The sequence below is a fragment of the Zalophus californianus genome, chromosome 2, assembly GCF_009762305.2.
Source record: "Zalophus californianus isolate mZalCal1 chromosome 2, mZalCal1.pri.v2, whole genome shotgun sequence".
Taxonomy (NCBI): Eukaryota; Metazoa; Chordata; class Mammalia; order Carnivora; family Otariidae; genus Zalophus; species Zalophus californianus.
In genome coordinates, this window is record NC_045596.1 from 186,707,938 (window position 1) to 186,725,799 (window position 17,862).

General features: G+C 38.3%; 1 protein-coding gene across 13 annotated transcripts in view; it reads left to right on the forward strand.

The window, feature by feature from the left end:
• Nucleotides 1–17,862, forward strand: part of SORBS2 (sorbin and SH3 domain containing 2) — a 183,436-nt gene that overhangs the window by 161,381 nt on the left and 4,193 nt on the right. For 10 of the 13 annotated variants that reach the window (XM_035726195.1, XM_035726196.1, XM_035726198.1 and 7 more), the window contains one exon: nt 14,784–14,833. In XM_035726195.1, the coding sequence (XP_035582088.1) occupies nt 14,784–14,833 (50 nt within the window). Of the gene's footprint in view, nt 1–2,443; nt 3,197–5,095; nt 5,291–9,118; nt 9,227–14,783; nt 14,834–17,862 lie in introns of all 13 variants that reach the window. The other 3 variants (XM_035726192.1, XM_035726193.1, XM_035726194.1) reach the window with 1 other exon arrangement.

Genomic DNA, 17,862 nt, shown 5'->3' on the forward strand with positions numbered 1-17,862 from the left:
ATCTCAAAAGAACTACCAGCTAAATTTCAAAAGGACCGTACCTTCAAATAAAATTTTATAAGAAAGAATAAGCGTGTATCTATAAAGCCTTATTTAACATGTAAGAAATTCTTCCATAATATCCTAATTAATTCTGGCAATGTAATATTATAGATCACAGCATTTTAATCTTGATTGTGAATATGATTTAAATGTATTTTCAGTTTCCTAGGTTTTTTCTTAGAACACCAGATTTTACATTTTATAAATAGAGAAATTTCACTAATAACTAATTAGTGTTTTAGTCTCACTGCTGGGAAGAAAATATGTTGAAAAGCTCATGTCTATAATTTGAAAAAAAAATACTTAATGGTTTCATGCTACCTGGTAATCTATTCTATGATATCACTGGCTTAATGAAGGGAACTTCTCAGTAGTATTGAACTGAATCATTTTCAGAAAAAAGAACTATAGTGTTATACATCCTGGTTTCTAACTGATATTTGCAAAGAGAGGAAGGAACTCATTGACTCATGAAGCACTCCTTGGCACACTCAAGTCACAACATACTGTATTTTAAGGGAGATTCAAATGTCAGTTGATATTATTTCTGCTTTCAGTGTAGTCGAGTCCAACTCTAATGCTTTAGGGAGAAAAGGTAATTATATGATTTAAATATAAGGTATTATAGGTATATTTCTGTTGTATAAGTAACTCAGATACCTAATATCACCGTTAGCTGAAGCAAGTCCATTGTAAAACTAAGCACTTTGAACCCGTTAACATGCATATTGTGGACCGCGGTGATAAGAGGAGCTGGTAGTAACCATGAGAGTAGATAGTGGTAATTGTGACAAAGTAGGACTTAAAGATCTTTCTTCCTCATCCACATAATATTCCTGACCATGAGAGAAATTGAAAGTGAAAAGTCTCTTAGGGTGTTATATAACAAAGAGCGTAAAATAGAACACCTGGCCAATGAGAGAGTTTTCTCTAGCCTATCAAAGGAGACTTAGGTAATTTCTGTCTTATTAAAGATTGAACATAGACAGGCCTGCTAGGAGGGGCTATCTGTCTAGTAACAGACCACATGTACAGTATTGCTCTATATCAGGTGCTCGGCAGCTTTTAGTCCTAAATCTGCCACTAGAATGCTCCCACGAGCTTTGTGACACTTTGCCTCATTTATCCATCCCATGATGACAGGACATCATATTTCCTTTTTTAAAAAGAATAGCTAAATAAATTCTATTAATGCCCCATTCCTATTATAGGACACAGAAGTCAAAAGTTAAGTGGCCCTAGGACCAAGAGTGCTGAGTGCATGAGTGAAGTCTCATCCTAAACAACCAACTAGAAAATGCATCTCCGAAATCTTCCTTGAAGATTTTTTTCTTTCCAAACCCAAACCATCTACCAGGAGAGAATGAAAATAAAATGCCATCCACCAGACTCTCAAGGGCTTCATATGTCTAGCATGTAGCATTCTTTCTAGTTCAGCAACAACAGATAAATATCTTAGAATATTCCTAGGCAGCACTTCTAGAACTACTTTTAAGGAATTTCCACTAAAATTCTGTTTTGTTCAATATATCCAAAATATAGTGATAATATTAAGATACACAGTATTTTTGCTTCAGAAGATTAAGTTTCATAAATTATACTCCACAGGTTTACATAAAGGAATGGGAGTCCTAGCAGAAGTTTACTCCCATTAAAATCATATGTTCCCTTTCTATGTAAACATTTACTCTGGACTTTTTAAACTTTGAAGTAGAAGTGAACGTAAGTTAAGTTGTGTTCTGATCCAGAGTGTCTGTTCTTGAAAAATATTTTTCAGAATTTATTCATTTGGGAATGTATTAATGTATAATGATGTAAAAATATTTTATGCTATATAATATTTTTACATCATTATACATTGCAAAATAGATGTGAGTGAGAAAATTACGGAAGTTCAAACGTAGTGAGAAACAACATAAGCAAGAAAATTATGGAAGTTCAAAAGATTTGCAAACATTACAGGAAGAAAGAACACTAAACAAATTCAAGGAATAAGAAAGGTTTCATTATTGAAATCTTTCATTTTACAGTAACATTATTTCAGAGGCCTGCATCCTAAGTCAATATCTGAGGGCTAGTTTAAAAGAGCTAATCTATTAATAAAATCACTTAAGGTTTCACTGTGTGACCTTGTAATCTCTCCAATAGCTTTATCTTATCCTGACATCTAAGACCCCTTCCAAATACTAGGAGAGTTTCAGTGTTCAGATAACCTTCCAGTTAACATGCTAATGATTTTATTTAAAGTCAGCAAAATATCTTCAAGTCGAGACCATAGCATAAAATATTTTTATATGTATGACCATACCTTTCCTGCATTTCTCTGTCTCTGTGTTTTGATGTATTATTATTATTTTCTTGGTTTATTTTTTTAACTCCATAATCCCTGCTCATTTCTAAGTTGGCTTCCAGTGAACCAGCCCCTCCTCCCATGCACAAAGCTTCACCTGGCTCAGATAAAACAGCCCAGGGGTGGCTGTCCCTGACAGCCACGTGCCCACCGGCAAATCCTTCGACCCCAATGCCACCTTCTTTTCTGGACAACTTCTTGGATGAATTAGAGAAGCTTGGTGCTTTAACCTTATCAGCTGACCCAGCCAAACCAAATATCCTAGAGGAAATCATCCTTGAAATTAAGGAGGAGCCCTCAGTACCACTCTCATTGCCTCCAGCTTCTGTACCTGCCCAGTCCGCTTCCTCTCTGCTACCTGCCCCCCGCTCAGGGGTGACCTCAGCGGCAGTCCAGCCTTCTGAGGCAACACCACTGCAGGATCCCAAAAACACAACTCAGAACAAGTCTGCAGAGTTGACAAAAATGGGAAAGGGCTTTGGAGGCCCCAAGGAAGTACCCGAAGTCCTAGGTGATCAGTTCGTGGCCTCTGCACACACTAATATGCCCAAAAGTCTCCCTGTCATTGGAGAGGAAGAGGAGAATATGAGTGAGGGGTTTACGTCAGGCCTCCGAGGAGGGCCAGAATCTCAAGAACCAGGGGCTCTGTGGTGTGCCTGTGACGGCCCGGAGGCGACAGCAAGCCTGCACCTCGAAGAGGAGGAGGAGGAGAGGGACCCTGTGCGCTTACAGTATCCCATAGCCGCCCCCACAGGCCCTAGGACCCCTAAGGAAGACAGCAATGCAGCGAAGGCCAGTAATGAGGTATTTTAATCTTGCCTAATTACTGAAGAACTAACCGGTCTTACTCTATTTAGAGAGTACAGTGAATCACATTAACAAACATCAGTTTGAGCATTGCCCGAGAAGGCTTCCTCTTAAGCGACATAAGCACTACATAAGTTGGGGGTGGAGGAGTGGATATACACACACCAAATTTCAGTGAGACGATGTAAATATAGGATATAATTCCACTATTTATTTATGACTATAAATTCATATTAGAATAGTCTATAGTGTATAATCTTCTCGATTTTTTGTTATTAATGATAGCTACATAGTTGAGCTCTTACTGAGTATCAAACACTATTCGAAGAGCCCTTCATCTTTACTTTTCATAACCCAATGAGATGGGTTATATTATTAGCCCCACTTTAGAGATGAGGAAATCTGATACACAGAGATGGTCCAATTCCAAAGGCAGTTTGCAAAAAAAGGGGAGAGAGAGAGAGAGAGACCGGGAAAACAAAAAAGTACTCCATGCCCTTTTAACTCTCTGAAGAGAGAGATTTCTTCTAGGTGGTGGCTACTTAAGACTACTAATGCATTTTCATCTTACAAAGAAAGAATCTTGGGCAATGATTTTAATTAGTAAAGAGGGAAAATACCCTAAATCTTTAGCCTGTAAATTTTTTTCTTAAAACAAAAACAAAACTTGATCTCTCAAATATGCCACCTGTAAACTAAAAAGAAAATGTGATTACTGACAAATACCGAAATCATGAAACAAAAAGAATGTTTTATATCATGTTACTATGCAAGTCACTGCCCCCCATGGATCCTCTATTTAAACATCTTAATTTCAAAATCCCCTAGTTTTCTATGATGACCTTACCAGTAACACATACAGAGGCACGTGGACAAACTACGGGGTGTTCTTGGGCTTAAATAATGATCAGTGCCCACGAGGCCCCTGGACACCCACAAAACCCTGAGGCTTGGCTCAGTTCCTCAACCAGGAAAGAAAAGATCACCTGAACAAAGAACCCAGCCACGCCTGTACTTGCGTAAAATAAACACACTACTGAATACAAGAGATCATTCATTACAGAAAGTCAAACATGTTTCTAAGTCAGTTATTTATTTTTTTTAATTTAATTTAATTTTATTATGTTATGTTAATCACCATACATTACATCATTAGTTTTTGATGTAGTGTGATTCATGATTCATTGTTTGCGTATAACACCCAGTGTTCCATGCAGAACATGCCCTCTTTAATACCCATCACCAGGCTAACCCATCCCCCCACCCCCCTCCCCTCTAGAATCTTCAGTTTGTTTCTCAGAGTCCATAGTCTCTCATGGTTCGTCTCCCCCTCCGATTTCCCCCGCTCCGTTTTAAATAATTCATTTTCCCTCCAGTCAGTTGTAAGAGTCGATTAGATACGTGGCTTGGTTCCCAGGAGCCTCCTGCAAGCAGCTCCTGGGCCAGGTGCTGTGGGGGGTTTCACAGCGGTTCCCACCACGTACCCACAGGCACACCCCGCCCACAGGCACACGTCATTGCTCCCCCACTCCGCTAGCTTTGCAACAAACTCTCTAGAAATCATGATCTACTTTACCAGGAGGTTACAGAGTCATCGCTTTTCATTGTTTTTCCCTCATGTTTAGAAGGAGCCATCCTGTCAATATAAAGTTGTAGAATCTGGGAGCTCCTGTCTCCAGCCACCCACCTCAGAAAAATTATCCCACCCACTGGGAATTCTGAGTCAAATTCAAAAGAAAAATTAATGCTTTTCAAGCAAGAATTTGTCAAATGTCACTTGCCAGGGCACTTGGTAACGTTAACATTTTTCGAGGTTGGGGGATATTCTCTGAAGACCAGGTAACCTCGTTCTGGACACAAGTCGTAACCACATCTTGTCTTTCCTCAATCTTTAAGCCGCCTTCACTTTCTCCGGGAGATCGAACGTCTACACCTTTTCCCAGCTGTCTCCTTCCCTCCCTCCCTTTTCATTCTCCCTTGGCCTCTGTCTCTGACCTGGCCTCAACATTTTCTCAGAATCCCCAGCCCTACTCACCTCCCCTCCTCCCTAAATACCCTTACCAACAGGAGATAAATTCACCAAAATTAAAGGTAACTGCATCTTGAGTGTGGTTTATTGCATGTCTTTAAATGAATTTTGTTAATTAGATGTCTTTAGATTTGTGCCATCTTACAAGTTCTAAAAAGCCATGGAAATATTGGTTGCTAACTTTTAACATCATTGGCATGGCCTCTGTCCAGACCTTTATAAGATACACTTAACACAGCAGCTATACCCAGATTGAGGAGTAAAGCAAACTAAAATGTATTTTTTTTTGGAGAACCATCCCATTCAAAGACATCAACTTTGTGCCTGTCATCCTCGGTGGGCTCATTGCCTCCCATGTGTCCTGCTCATCAGCGGGGTCAGCAGAGCCTGAGGGCAGGATGATCTTTGGCACTGCCTTGAGCCTCCTTCTTCCACAAAACTGAAGTAAATTAATGAGAATTGCGGGAATGATGCTTTCTTCTGTTAACAGTTCACAAAGCACCCAACTCTGAAGTCTTGCAGGCTGGCAGCCCTGCTGGTTTTTAATTCTCCGTAAGGATACCATGTAAAAAGACTTCCAAAGAAATTAATGGCTGGCTCTGGAAAGGGATTTAATGACAACTGCGGCATGAAATGAATCCATCAGAGCAAAGTTCTGCTTCTGCAATCAGAATGATCCTGAAATCTCTTCCTTTAGACAAAAGGTGATAGACTTCAAATAATAACCCATCCTCACATTCAGTCTTTGGAACTTGAAATGGGAGCCTCTGCAGTTAAGTGAAAACACAAAGGTTTTGGTAGAATCCAGTTTCTGTGCTAAGAAGTACTAACCCCCAACTCCCAAGAAATGTCATCTGCACAGTATTGCAAACTCCCATCACTGACTCCATCTACCCAAATAGTCCAGTAACGTGAATTCATTTTACCTACGAGAGGAATTTTTTTTTTAAATGGAATACTGTAAAGACTAGATGCTCTTTGATCTTCAAGGTTTCATTTTGGCTGTCATGAAATAATTAGGAAATTTTTAAAATAATAATAATAACACTTTGGATAATATCTAAGACTAAGCATTTGCCTTTCCCCCACTCTTTCTGTGGTTTTCTTTTTAAGACCAAAGTATTTATTCCTTTTCTTTCCCTTACTTGTTCTTTAGCACTTAAGCTTAGTCAACACATGGCAAAATACCTTTAGAATCGGACTTCTCTAATTTATTTTTTAAGATTTTATTTATTTATTTGACAGAGAGAGACACAGCGAGAGAGGGAACACAAGCAGGAGGAGTGGGAAAGGGAGAAGCAGGCTCTCCACGGAGCAAGGAGCCCGATGCGGGGCTCGATCCCAGGACCCTGAGATCATGACCTGAGCTGAAGGCAGGCGCTTAAACAACTGAGCCACACAGGTGCCTCATGAACTTCTCTAATTTAGAGCGATGAAGATCTCTCCATTGAGGAGAGATCAAGGACGAAACCAGGATTTACACAGGTTTATTCTCCTGCAAGAACCAAGCTCAATCTCATATACACATTAGGTTTCAGTTGTTTGCAGAATGGTATGAGAGAATGGAGGTATTCACAATAACAATGTTTTCAAAGAATACTTTCATAACTACATCAAATAACTAACTCCAGAAAAATGAAGAGTTTTTTCTCTATTTTATCTTACTCGAGAGCAAATGAGCATTTTAAATACCCCACTGAGCTTTTTGAAAACCTTATAAATCTATTTTTCTATTCATAGGAAGAATATAAGTTGAAGTTATCTGTGCTTATAAATATAGATGCAAATTGAATCAGCAGCAAAGTTTAGGCCATTATTATAGCTTAACCCCACATCTGACACTGATAAACTGTGCAGGCTTGAGTCCTCTAAGAAGGCTGCCTATTTCTTCCATTTCAAGATTATTATGAGTTATGCTCATTACAAAGTAACCCTGCACTAAGAGCAAAGACAAAATCAAATTTTAATAATGTTTTAGTAGGTATAGTATAGTATGCATGAGATCATTACAATACTTTTATCAACTGCATCAACCATTGTTTTGCTTAACACATGCTAATTTAATGCAATTTTATTCTTTTAAAGTATTTTCTGAGACAACGTAAATCTTTCACATACAATCCAAAATTTTTCCTAAAAGTAAAATTCACCAACACTTTATGGATGACAGAACTGAAATGTACATATAAATTATGAAGGATATATAAATCAGAATCCGATATTTTCTCTAGTCTTTTGAGCATCTTTTTTTAAAATAATGGTTTTTCATACTAAAAATTATCATAATTCTCTATTCTTCTATAAGCTGAACTTCCCGTTCCAGCTAAGAGATTTATGGCATGTGGACTCAAGTTGCAGTGTAAGCTCTTTATGGAGAGATAGAAAGATTCTTCTTTGGGTTTCTTCCAAGAAACTCAGTTATTGTGGGCCCCTAAGGAAGTCTCCTCACTCTAAAACCATCCCATCAAAAGTAATCCCCTTGAGCACAGTTTCCAACATGGAATCAAGCACTGATTCTTCCTTATATGTCCAAATGGTCTTTCCAGCTGTTTATCCACATCATTCCAACAGCTAAATGTTTTTTCTCCATGAACCTTGATATTCATAGAACCCTTGTACTAGTCGAGATTGGGGCAGCTACCACGACAGAAAACTCAAAATAATTATAGCTTAAACAACGTACGAGTATATTTCTCTTATGCATAAATGTAGGGCATCTAGGGCTGGTATGTGGCTCCACAGTCATCCGGAAACCCAGGAGATTCCATTTTATTTTCGCACATCATCTGCCTCAACGAGAAGTTCCACTGCATGGTCCAAAGTGGCTGCACCAGCTCCAGCAGTCCCTTCCTACTGCATATATCCCATCTGTCAGAACTTACCACATGAGCACATCTCAATACAAGGAAGGTTGAGAAATAGACTTTATTCAGAACGTCCATGTGCCTATCAGGATTCTACTACAGAGGACGGACAAAAAGAGAACAGATACTGGAGAATATCAAGCATTCTCTGCCATACCTTTTAAGAAAAATACTTAATGTATTTCATACCTAAAGACTGCAGATTTGAGGTCAATCATTACTAATTATTATAAAAACGTTCCTCAATAAGAGTTAAGAAAACCACACGCTTTTTTTAAAAAGTCCTGCTGAAGTTCCCATAAGCAAATCAAATACTTGTCTAGCACCTTGGACAAGTAGTAGATCTTGTCCACTCCTGTGGAAAGAAAATAAAGCATCCTCACACAAGAAAGCTTAGTTGATTCACTGTCAAATTAAAAATGTTATTTTGAAAGTAGGCCAAAATAGTCACAAGGTGGAGTTAAGACAATATTCCTAACTATTTTAAGAGTATTTTAATGATATTTTACCATTTTTTTTTCCAGAAAAGCCATGGTTTCTCCTTATGTGTTTTTTAGTAACTGTGCCCCTGACCAATGATTGAGACTTTTTATGAAACTCGATGGGTATTAAGAGAAATTTCTATCTTACCTTGCATCTATTCAAATAAGCACAAAGAAAAGAGGTCAGATCTGAGGCTGTCTTGAACGCCATTGTTAAACATTCTATTAAAGACACACAAGTTCTTGTATGTGTTCTTAGCCATCGACATTGCACTCAAACATCTTCTTGATGCAACTTCTCTCCGTAAGTCTCTCTCTGCTCTGCCTGTTGAGTTCCGTCTGAAAGCAGCACTTGCTGCCTGTGGTGTGAAAACCGCGAGCAGCCAAAAGAGCTGTCTGCAGGCTAACTGGTAAACCCTCCCCGCTCTGCTACTATTCAAGAGTTTGGCATGCTGCGTGTGCATGAAAAAACAAAACAGGAAAGCTCCTCCTGAAGGCCATAGAATGAAAACAAGAACTAACTAACTTCTTATGGCTTTTCCAGGCTGACTTAAAAAGCGAGATATTTGTCTTGGGTAAGCCTCCGCGTAGCCCAGTGATGTCTAGGAGATCCTGCGGCTCGCCTGTCAGAGGGCTCAGCAGTTCCTACAGGGTAGGGTCAGAACACCCCGCCTTGCGCCAGGCACCCTGGCCACCTGTCCTCAGTAGGTTCTTTCTTCCTTAGGTGTCATTGCTGTGCTTTGCCCCTAAAGTGGGGCTAGAATTACCCCTGAGATGCAGGGACCACTGATGATGAGCTGTGAAATCAGATCAACTCGAAGATCATCTCCTGTCTTTGGGCAACGTGTTTCCCTTTTATATCTGTATGTGTAAGCTTTCCAAACGCCAAAAAGACAGAATGAGATTCTCATTTGACAAATAAGGGTGTAGCGTATGTTGTCTTCTCCATCCGTCTCATGCTTCCATGTTCTCTGTAAATCGCTGCTTTCCTTCCAGTCACCGTTTTTAGTGCAAAGAATAAAGCTGTTGCTAATCGTATACTGGACTCACACGCTTCCAGTAATGTTTGCTTCTGTGGCATTCAGTTTACTTCGACTTTTTTTCTTAAATCCACGACCCTTGTTGCAAAATACCTTGTTGCTCTGGTGATGTGTGTTACATTCGCCCCACAGTCCTTTTTAAGCCTAAACCAGAGATTCAGGGATATTTCAATACTCTGGACTATAGGGACTCCCAGTCTTTTGACGTCTCTGATTGAATTTAAAGGGGAAATTACTTTTCCCTGTTACTCCTTAGTTTTGTAATATCAAAAACATTTTCATATGAATGGGTTCTAAATGGTACTATCAGTTCTGAGGAAGGCAGCCAAGGCGTTTGGGGATTTCTGTCTCTGCAAAAGCCAGTCTTTTCACCATTTCTATTTGATAAACCCTGGTTTAACCTTACCTGGTCTATTACATGACTATAATTTGCAAATTGTTAAGGGACCAATTGACTGCAAAGAGAATTTACTTTTCCACTTTCAAAAAAATGTAGATATCTCTGTGTTTATGCCATTTTTGTGCTTTTTGCTTGCATAATGAGACCTCACTTTGTTCCTGAGGCAGAGATTTGGATTGCCATAGAGAAAGAGGAATGTTGATTTGAAGAGATTCTTAGACTCACTCACTGAAGGGCCTTCCAGAGCCAAAGCAAAAAGGAAGATTTTTCCACAATTAATATGGCCCAGCCATAGATTTCCTATGGTCAGTGAGATGCTATGTTTTAGGTTATCTCAAGGTTTTTTTCTTTGCCACATTTTTACATTATGTACTTCTAAGTTATATGTGTTTGTGTGGAACATAAATATTCTATATTCTTTAGATTTGTGCAAAGTTGTGTATCATAATTTAAGAAGGAAAAATAAGACTATAAAACATAAACATGGGATTGTTATTAGGAGAATTTTATTGAATTCTGGTGGGCAAATACTACAACTAACACTTTCTGGAAAAAAATTTGAAGAACTCTAGAAGTGCTTATAACTCTTTCAAATATTCTTCCACATTAGTATTTAAAGTAACAGTCAATTCTTACTTAAGAATTACTGAATACTAAATATAGCTAATCCTCCAGAGATGCCTCTGCAGAAGCACAGATAGACAGATGGATTCTGGACAGACTGCATCTCCCCATCTGAGCTAGGGAAGTATATGTTTTACCAAAATCAGAGATTCTAGGATATTTCAGACCAGTTCCCTTATGAGCAGTAGGTTGGTTCTGGTTTTGAATATTAGCATGTGTTTAAACTTGTCTCATTTGTATCCACTTTTGATAACCTTAGAAAATAGCTACACTAAAACAGATTGCTACATTACCAAGGGAAAAAAGTTAAATATTTAGGATTCTATGAAAACAACATGTTGCTTCACTGGGTTTCCTAATTTTTATTGTACTCTTCAGACACATGTAAGACTCTCTGAATGTCACAAATGTATATGCTATATTGATCACAAAACTGCTAAGAAGTTATGAGTAATGAGCAGAGTTAAAATAGAAGTAAGCACAAACCCAAAACACTGGTGGCTAAAAAGTCATCCTTTCTCAAAAACTTAAAATCTGGGAAGGAAAGTACATAGTCAGAAAAACAGATGGATATCTATTCCACAACGCTCCGTGGTCTTTAAAATAACCTTTTCCAAAATGAATGCAGGCTGAAGAAACTTTGTAGAGTGGTCCAGAGGTGTATTAGCATGTTGCTGCGACTCCTAACCACTCGGGGGCAACAGAGTGCAGGCACATTACAGATCTTTTCCTCAAGGTTTGTGCCCTTGGAGTTCTAACACCAGAGTGGCGGAAGGCAAAAGATAGTCTCCTGAGATAATTTCCTTGAGTATCCATATAGAACATAAACCCTTGCCTAAAGGACAAAATGAAGGTGCTGATTTTAACCAACTTAAGCCATCTATTCCATCTGAGTAATGCAAGAAAGAGTGCCAGTCAAAATTATAATTGTTTCTTCTTTTTACTTATTTGTGATATTAAGAAATGATCTTTGGGTTTGGGTTTCCTGATCTGAAAAATGAAGCTGAATGGTTACTAGGATTGTTTTTACATGACTGAGACACTTGAGAATTAACTGACCAGTGTGAGCTGTCTCAGGGCTCTGACAAGCGAGGGGTATGGTTGATGATGGCACCTATACATAACAGAAGAATTATACCTGTGGAAATGTGGATTCCCCCATGGATTCCCTGAGGGGACAAGATTCTAATCACCGTCTTGTCCAGTTCCTTGATTATAAAGATAATGAAGCTGAGGTGCATATCCAAAGTTACATTGTCAATGCCAACACCAGAAAGACACAATGTGCCCTCCTGAATGGCTGTGAATGCTACTTTTCATCTCTTAACCAAATACGTTTAAAATAAATTAATTCAAATACTGTAACTAGTCATCTTTCCTCAAAACTGGCTCCTAATTACCCAGATTCACATGGATATGATTCCTGTTAAGGTAACTTTAGAAAAGTTCTAGAAGTCACCATAATAATAGTGTCAATAAAGGCTGGGGTAAATCTCGGCCTGACTATGCGGAGAGTGTAGGGACCTGGTAAGTCAGAGAGGAGGGTGGGGGGTGGGGTTCTCCTAAAGGCTGTGAAGGAAAAGAAAAGATATTGAGAATGATTGATAAAAGCAAGGACATTGCTGACTGGCACACCCAGGAACACGACTCCTTGAGACGTAGACACCTGTGGTATTAACGGAGCCGCATACTTCTGGCAACAGGCCAATGTTCAGAATTGTCAAAGGGGTGATTCACTTAAATTACTTACGACGTGAGTCAAATGAAAGGAATTAAAGTGGTAGAATTGTAATGATGACGACGAAAAGTTACTATATGGAATTTCAGAGTAGATTGTTTGGTATCAAGGAACAATCTGATTTTTTAAAAGTCGTATTCACATTTTAACATAAGAGAGCAAGGAAATTAGACCCACCAGTGGTACCGAGCCTTGGATGCCATGATGAAAAGTCAAACTTTTACTCAACTTAAAAATATTAGAATGATTTAAGCACGTAGAAAGAGCACAATGAAATGTATTTTACAAAGCATTTTTCTCTGAAGATAAGAACAGGTAATCAGATCGTATTTTCTTATTGATTACTGTGCTGTAAATGGTGCAATGATGTTTCCATGAGACAGAAGCAATTGTCCTGGTATGTGCTTCGAAATACAGCATTTTCCATTTTTTTTAATTACATTTTTATATTTTTTGAGTGACTAATATGAGCATTTTCAATATCACATGGCTTGAACGTATAATCTTTGGCCAGAAATTTTACTCCTGGAAATGTGTCCTAAAGAATGGTCCAAAGCAAGGAAATAACTGTATAAAAATGTTTATAGCATTGTTGCTCATGATAGTGAAAAGAGGCTAGACCAACCTTCACTTCAAAAGCAAAAAAGAGGAACAGTAAAGAAAACTAAAAAATATATCTACACATATGTGAGGGAATATTTTTCTGCAGTGATTTAAACTGAAAATGAAGACTGAGAAAAGAAGACTGGAAAATTATTATAAAATATTAATAGCAGTTGATATACATGTATCTTATTCCTGCATAAAAGTTATGTATACATGATTGGACAAGAATTTGAAGAAATCTAATAGGGCACAGGCTTATGGATAACTTGTATTTATTTTACATATATTTATTTTTACTCATCTATTTATTACTTATATATAATAGTTATAGAATTATTCAATATGTTTACATTGAATTAAATGGCCTTAACATGGCTAGAAAAATTGTTTAGTCTTCGTAATTCTTAAAATAGTATATCTTATCATTTTAATAATAGATACATTGTTAGTAACTTTATATTGACTTAAAGAAGTATTGTACTCTTAAGTCATGCTTGTGTCCAAAAATTTTTATCCACTCTTTAGTCTTAACTTTATATATTCCATGCAGACTGTTGAGTGAAATTTCTAAGAATAGTGTGAATAAACTTCCAACTAATAGATGGAATGCTTCAAGTTTTAGTAAAGTACTTAGTCTTATGCTAGATAGACAGCTTGGATGGAAGGGAGTGAATAAAGAATTTAGGAAGGAGAGCAGATTATAGACTCAGACTGAAAGGAACCCCAAATTTCTGCATCCATTCTTGGGCCAGCGGGATTTCTATGGACAATTTGTAGAGGAAAATTCCCAGCCTGTCAGTAATCCATTCATAACTCTGGGACCCAGCAATTGGCCCTGATTTCTCAGGACATGGACCTACCAACTGATTCAGTAGTCATCAAGAAGAAGAGGATACTTTTGAAATGTGTTGTGAATGAATTGTAATGTATTTCTTTTCCTAAAACAGTAACATTTAGGTAGTCAGTATCAACGATGTTGTTTACATAGTCAACAAACATGTTAACTTTCAATCGTTGCAATATTTATGTGGATATATGGGATGCTAAGGTTTGTCATTTCCAATATTATAAGTATCTATTACAGATACTGGTCTTGATGCTTAGTTTAAAAAGAAAGGAAACTCTTTTGAGAGTTCAGTGCACTGGGAATTTCTACCAATATTTCTCTTCTAAGGTAAAATGTTACATGTTACCTGGATATTGTTTGTTACTTCTATTTAAAGTTCTCTGTTTTCTCTTTTTAAAAATGCATGTGTTTTCTCCACACTGAGAACAGAGTGTTAATTCCAATGTAGCATGGGATGTCTGCCTATCTATATTTTCATCTGTACTGTATGTGAAAATGTTGTCTGTGAAGGAAAAGTAGAATGAATGTGGATACTTTGCTGTTAGACTAAATGTGGCCTATTTTCTGCTTGTTTGAGAAAACGCTGAAGAGTAAGGTTGTATGAAGGTGTCCAGACTTCTCATTCTAGTGGTTTGGTGTCTATGTTCTTGCCATATTCCTGGCCTTTGAAAAATCAATGGGACTACACCCTGACTTTTCCTTAATGCTTGAGCAGATTAGACTGTAGATATATTCAAAACATTTGACCCTTGGTTATTTTGATTTAATGTAAAGCGTCCTTCAAAACATTTGAATTATTAATCCTGCAGAACCCCTTTATTTGTTTGTTTGTTTTTTTGGTTTTTTACAACAGGAAATATTAAATGTCAAGAAAAGTACCATGCCATTATCCAAATTATCTTTTACTTAGTACCGGTTTAAACACTGATTACATTGAAAATCATTTCATTTCAGCCACAGCGTCCTGTGTTTACTCATGAAAACATTCAAGGTGGGGGGGAACCGTAAGTATTCTTCTTATCTTCTAAGTCCGAGACTAACTTTGACTCACAAAATAGACAATTGATGTACCCAAACAGAGGCCCATTACAACTTTGCAAGTGAGAGAGAACAAAGTAACTAACATGAGGCTCTTCCATGAAGAGAAATTACAATGGTCTCCATCCTTCATAACGGAGAACAGAAGTTCATTTTAAAAAGAAACCTGTGCTTTTGCATAGAAGACTGATTTACATATCAGAAAAACTTTCCAATGACCCAGTGATGCCCAAGATTTATGAATCTGCCTACCTCTCTGCTCTACTCACCATGCAAATTCTAGTAACCACAGCTTGAAAGACACAGAAATGTCCTAACATTGTTTGTACACATTATTTGAAGACCAGAAGAATGTTAAAGTAGACCAGAAGTGATAAGTTAGTAACATAATTCCAGAGTTACATTCTTACAAGGGTCTTTGGAAATGGCAGTGTATTTAAGACATTCACTGTCATTCAGTTAAATGCTTTTCCACACTTTCAAATTCGCCCCCCTTTCTGACCTATTAAGTCAATTTAAATTGAAGGTGTCACACATTGTCTTTAAGATTCTCTTTGTGTGTGTGTGTGTGTGTGTATGTGCGCGCGCGGGCCTTTTCCTGCTCCGTTTTGCCCATGACGAAGTAAGTCAGGAGTTTGACCCCTGGGAAGGAGCAGGGAGGGAACTAAACCTTGTCAGGCTGACCTGAGCACCAGCAGAGCCTCCCTGTGGAGCCCGCTGCCCACATTCTGCTCACCTGGGGTGAAACAAGCCAGCAGGGCCTTCTGGGGGGCCTGGTGCCTTCCTCACCACTGACCCGCTCCTCACTCCTCGGAGACCTGGCACTGAGCTAACAGCATGCTCTTCAGAAACCATCTCTCACCTCTCACTAAGTACAGCCAGAAAGCTTTGCTCCTTAGGGAAAAGCTTATGAAAAGAACAGGTTGAAAGTAAGAATCACTTAAAGCTTCACTTAATTGGGGGGGGAAAAAATCAAATAAGATTTGTAATTCTAAAGTTTTGCTTTGTTTCCTTATTCAAGCAGATGATAGGAACACATCACCAAAAAAATAAATTCCAGGCCTGTTCAGGTCTATTGCATTACCAACACATTGTATTTAAGCAGCTGTTAAGGAGTTTATGAATTGATAGGTACATTATGTTATACCATTTTATGTCCTATAAAGTTAATACTTCTACGTGGGGTCATTTGGGTGTTTATGCAACCACAGAGCTCACAGGTGGGAAAAGGCACATTTTCAAGGCCCTGCTATGGACATTAGAAAACATTCTGTACTAAATTTCTATCTGATTACAAACCCAATGAGTGGGATTATGGGGTGTCACTAAATCTCTTTCGTTTAAAAACTAGATTGGAGTGCAAATAGGGACATCATGTTATAATGTTGCTGCAATTCAGAATGGTGATAAACCATGTCATAGGAAAAATTGCAAGTTTATAGAAACAGCTTCAAGCTTGGCTGAGCATTACTTATTTAAAAGACAAATTTCTTTCTGAAGCACCCTGACCCCCCACCATCATTCATCTCACCAATACATCTTTCAAAATAGCATTTTAACTGTAATTCGGCTGCGTTTCCTGTCGTGCAACACTGATTTTGAAAGCCAGCAGAGGCAGGGGGGGATTTCCGGAAGGTTTGTTTATGTTTCCATGAAACTCCCAATTTTTTCTTTCTTTCTTTTTTGTGTGTGGCCTAATTAAACCCGAATGGTAAGTAAATTTTGACAAGCACACTGGCTTTTGTCATACCAAAGTGAAGTAGGAGTTTGTGCCAATTTTGGTGGGGTTTTTTTTTTTTTTTTAGCTCTTGGGACCTTGAGATTCCTCAAGCAGCTGGGGTTTGGTGGCCTTAAATAGGCCTTTCTCCATATGAGGTTGGACAAGTGCCTGAGGGAAAGGAGGCCAAAGCCGGTAAAGCTCAATCAGAGAATCGGTGTTTCCCCAAGTGAGAGCTTCAATGTATATCCATTGAATTAGCAGCCCAGGAATGACTGTGACATCAGAAAAGGGACCAGGTTGAAATCAACTTTCCCCATATGAATATACAAAAGATACCATCCCTTCACCTAAGCAGCCTCAAAATCAAATCTTTAAAGCAAACAACAAAATAATCTGTCTACTCCAACCAGGGCTGGCCCCATGCAAACACCCAAATTAAGCAGTGTTGGTATTCAACCCTTCCCTGTCTTTTTTTTTTTTTTTTTTTTTTTAACCACTGCTCTGGGAATCTGGCTACCTTTCTCTGTCCTTCTCCACAATCAGAATCCTTTCTCAACAGAAGACATCAGATGCCCAGTTTCAAAAGAGTACAAGAGGCAGAAAACGTTTTCTGGGAGGACAAAATATTAACAGGGAAAGAAATCTCTCCCGTGTGATCTCAGGGTTTGGTGTCCGCGGGGGCAGATAATGTATTCCGGGAGACGTTAGGCACCACACCTTACCAGCTCTCTCCCAGACAACTACCCCCGCGCCAAACACCTGCCAGAAGTCAGCTTTATCTGGGTCCCCCAATATGAAAAATTTCATGGACAGAGAGGGAAGCCAACGGAGCCATGTCCCTGATTTATGACGTGTTTGGGTTCAAATGATAGGAAAGCTTTGTTCCACCAAAATGTCATTTTCTGACTGAAGAAAGTAATTAGAAATAAATCATTGTCCCAGCAGTATTCAACATTATCTACTTTCTAAACTTGACTTTAAAAAATCCGGAGTGTCCTGAAATGTGGTTCTTATTATCGTATAATGGCAGAATTACATAACTGTTAGAAGACACAGCAAAAACAAATTCACTGATTTTTTTTTTAAGTCCCCCTCATGATACTGGTAAAATTTTGGTAATAATATGAAGTTTTCATGTTCCCTGCATATCAAATGCTTCCTGAGCTGTGTAGCTGCTAGAATTTGTGTTTTCACTTTCCAAAATGCCAGTCCACATTAATATGCATTAAAATAAATACTATTTTATTACCACAAATTTGATTTTAGTGATCAATG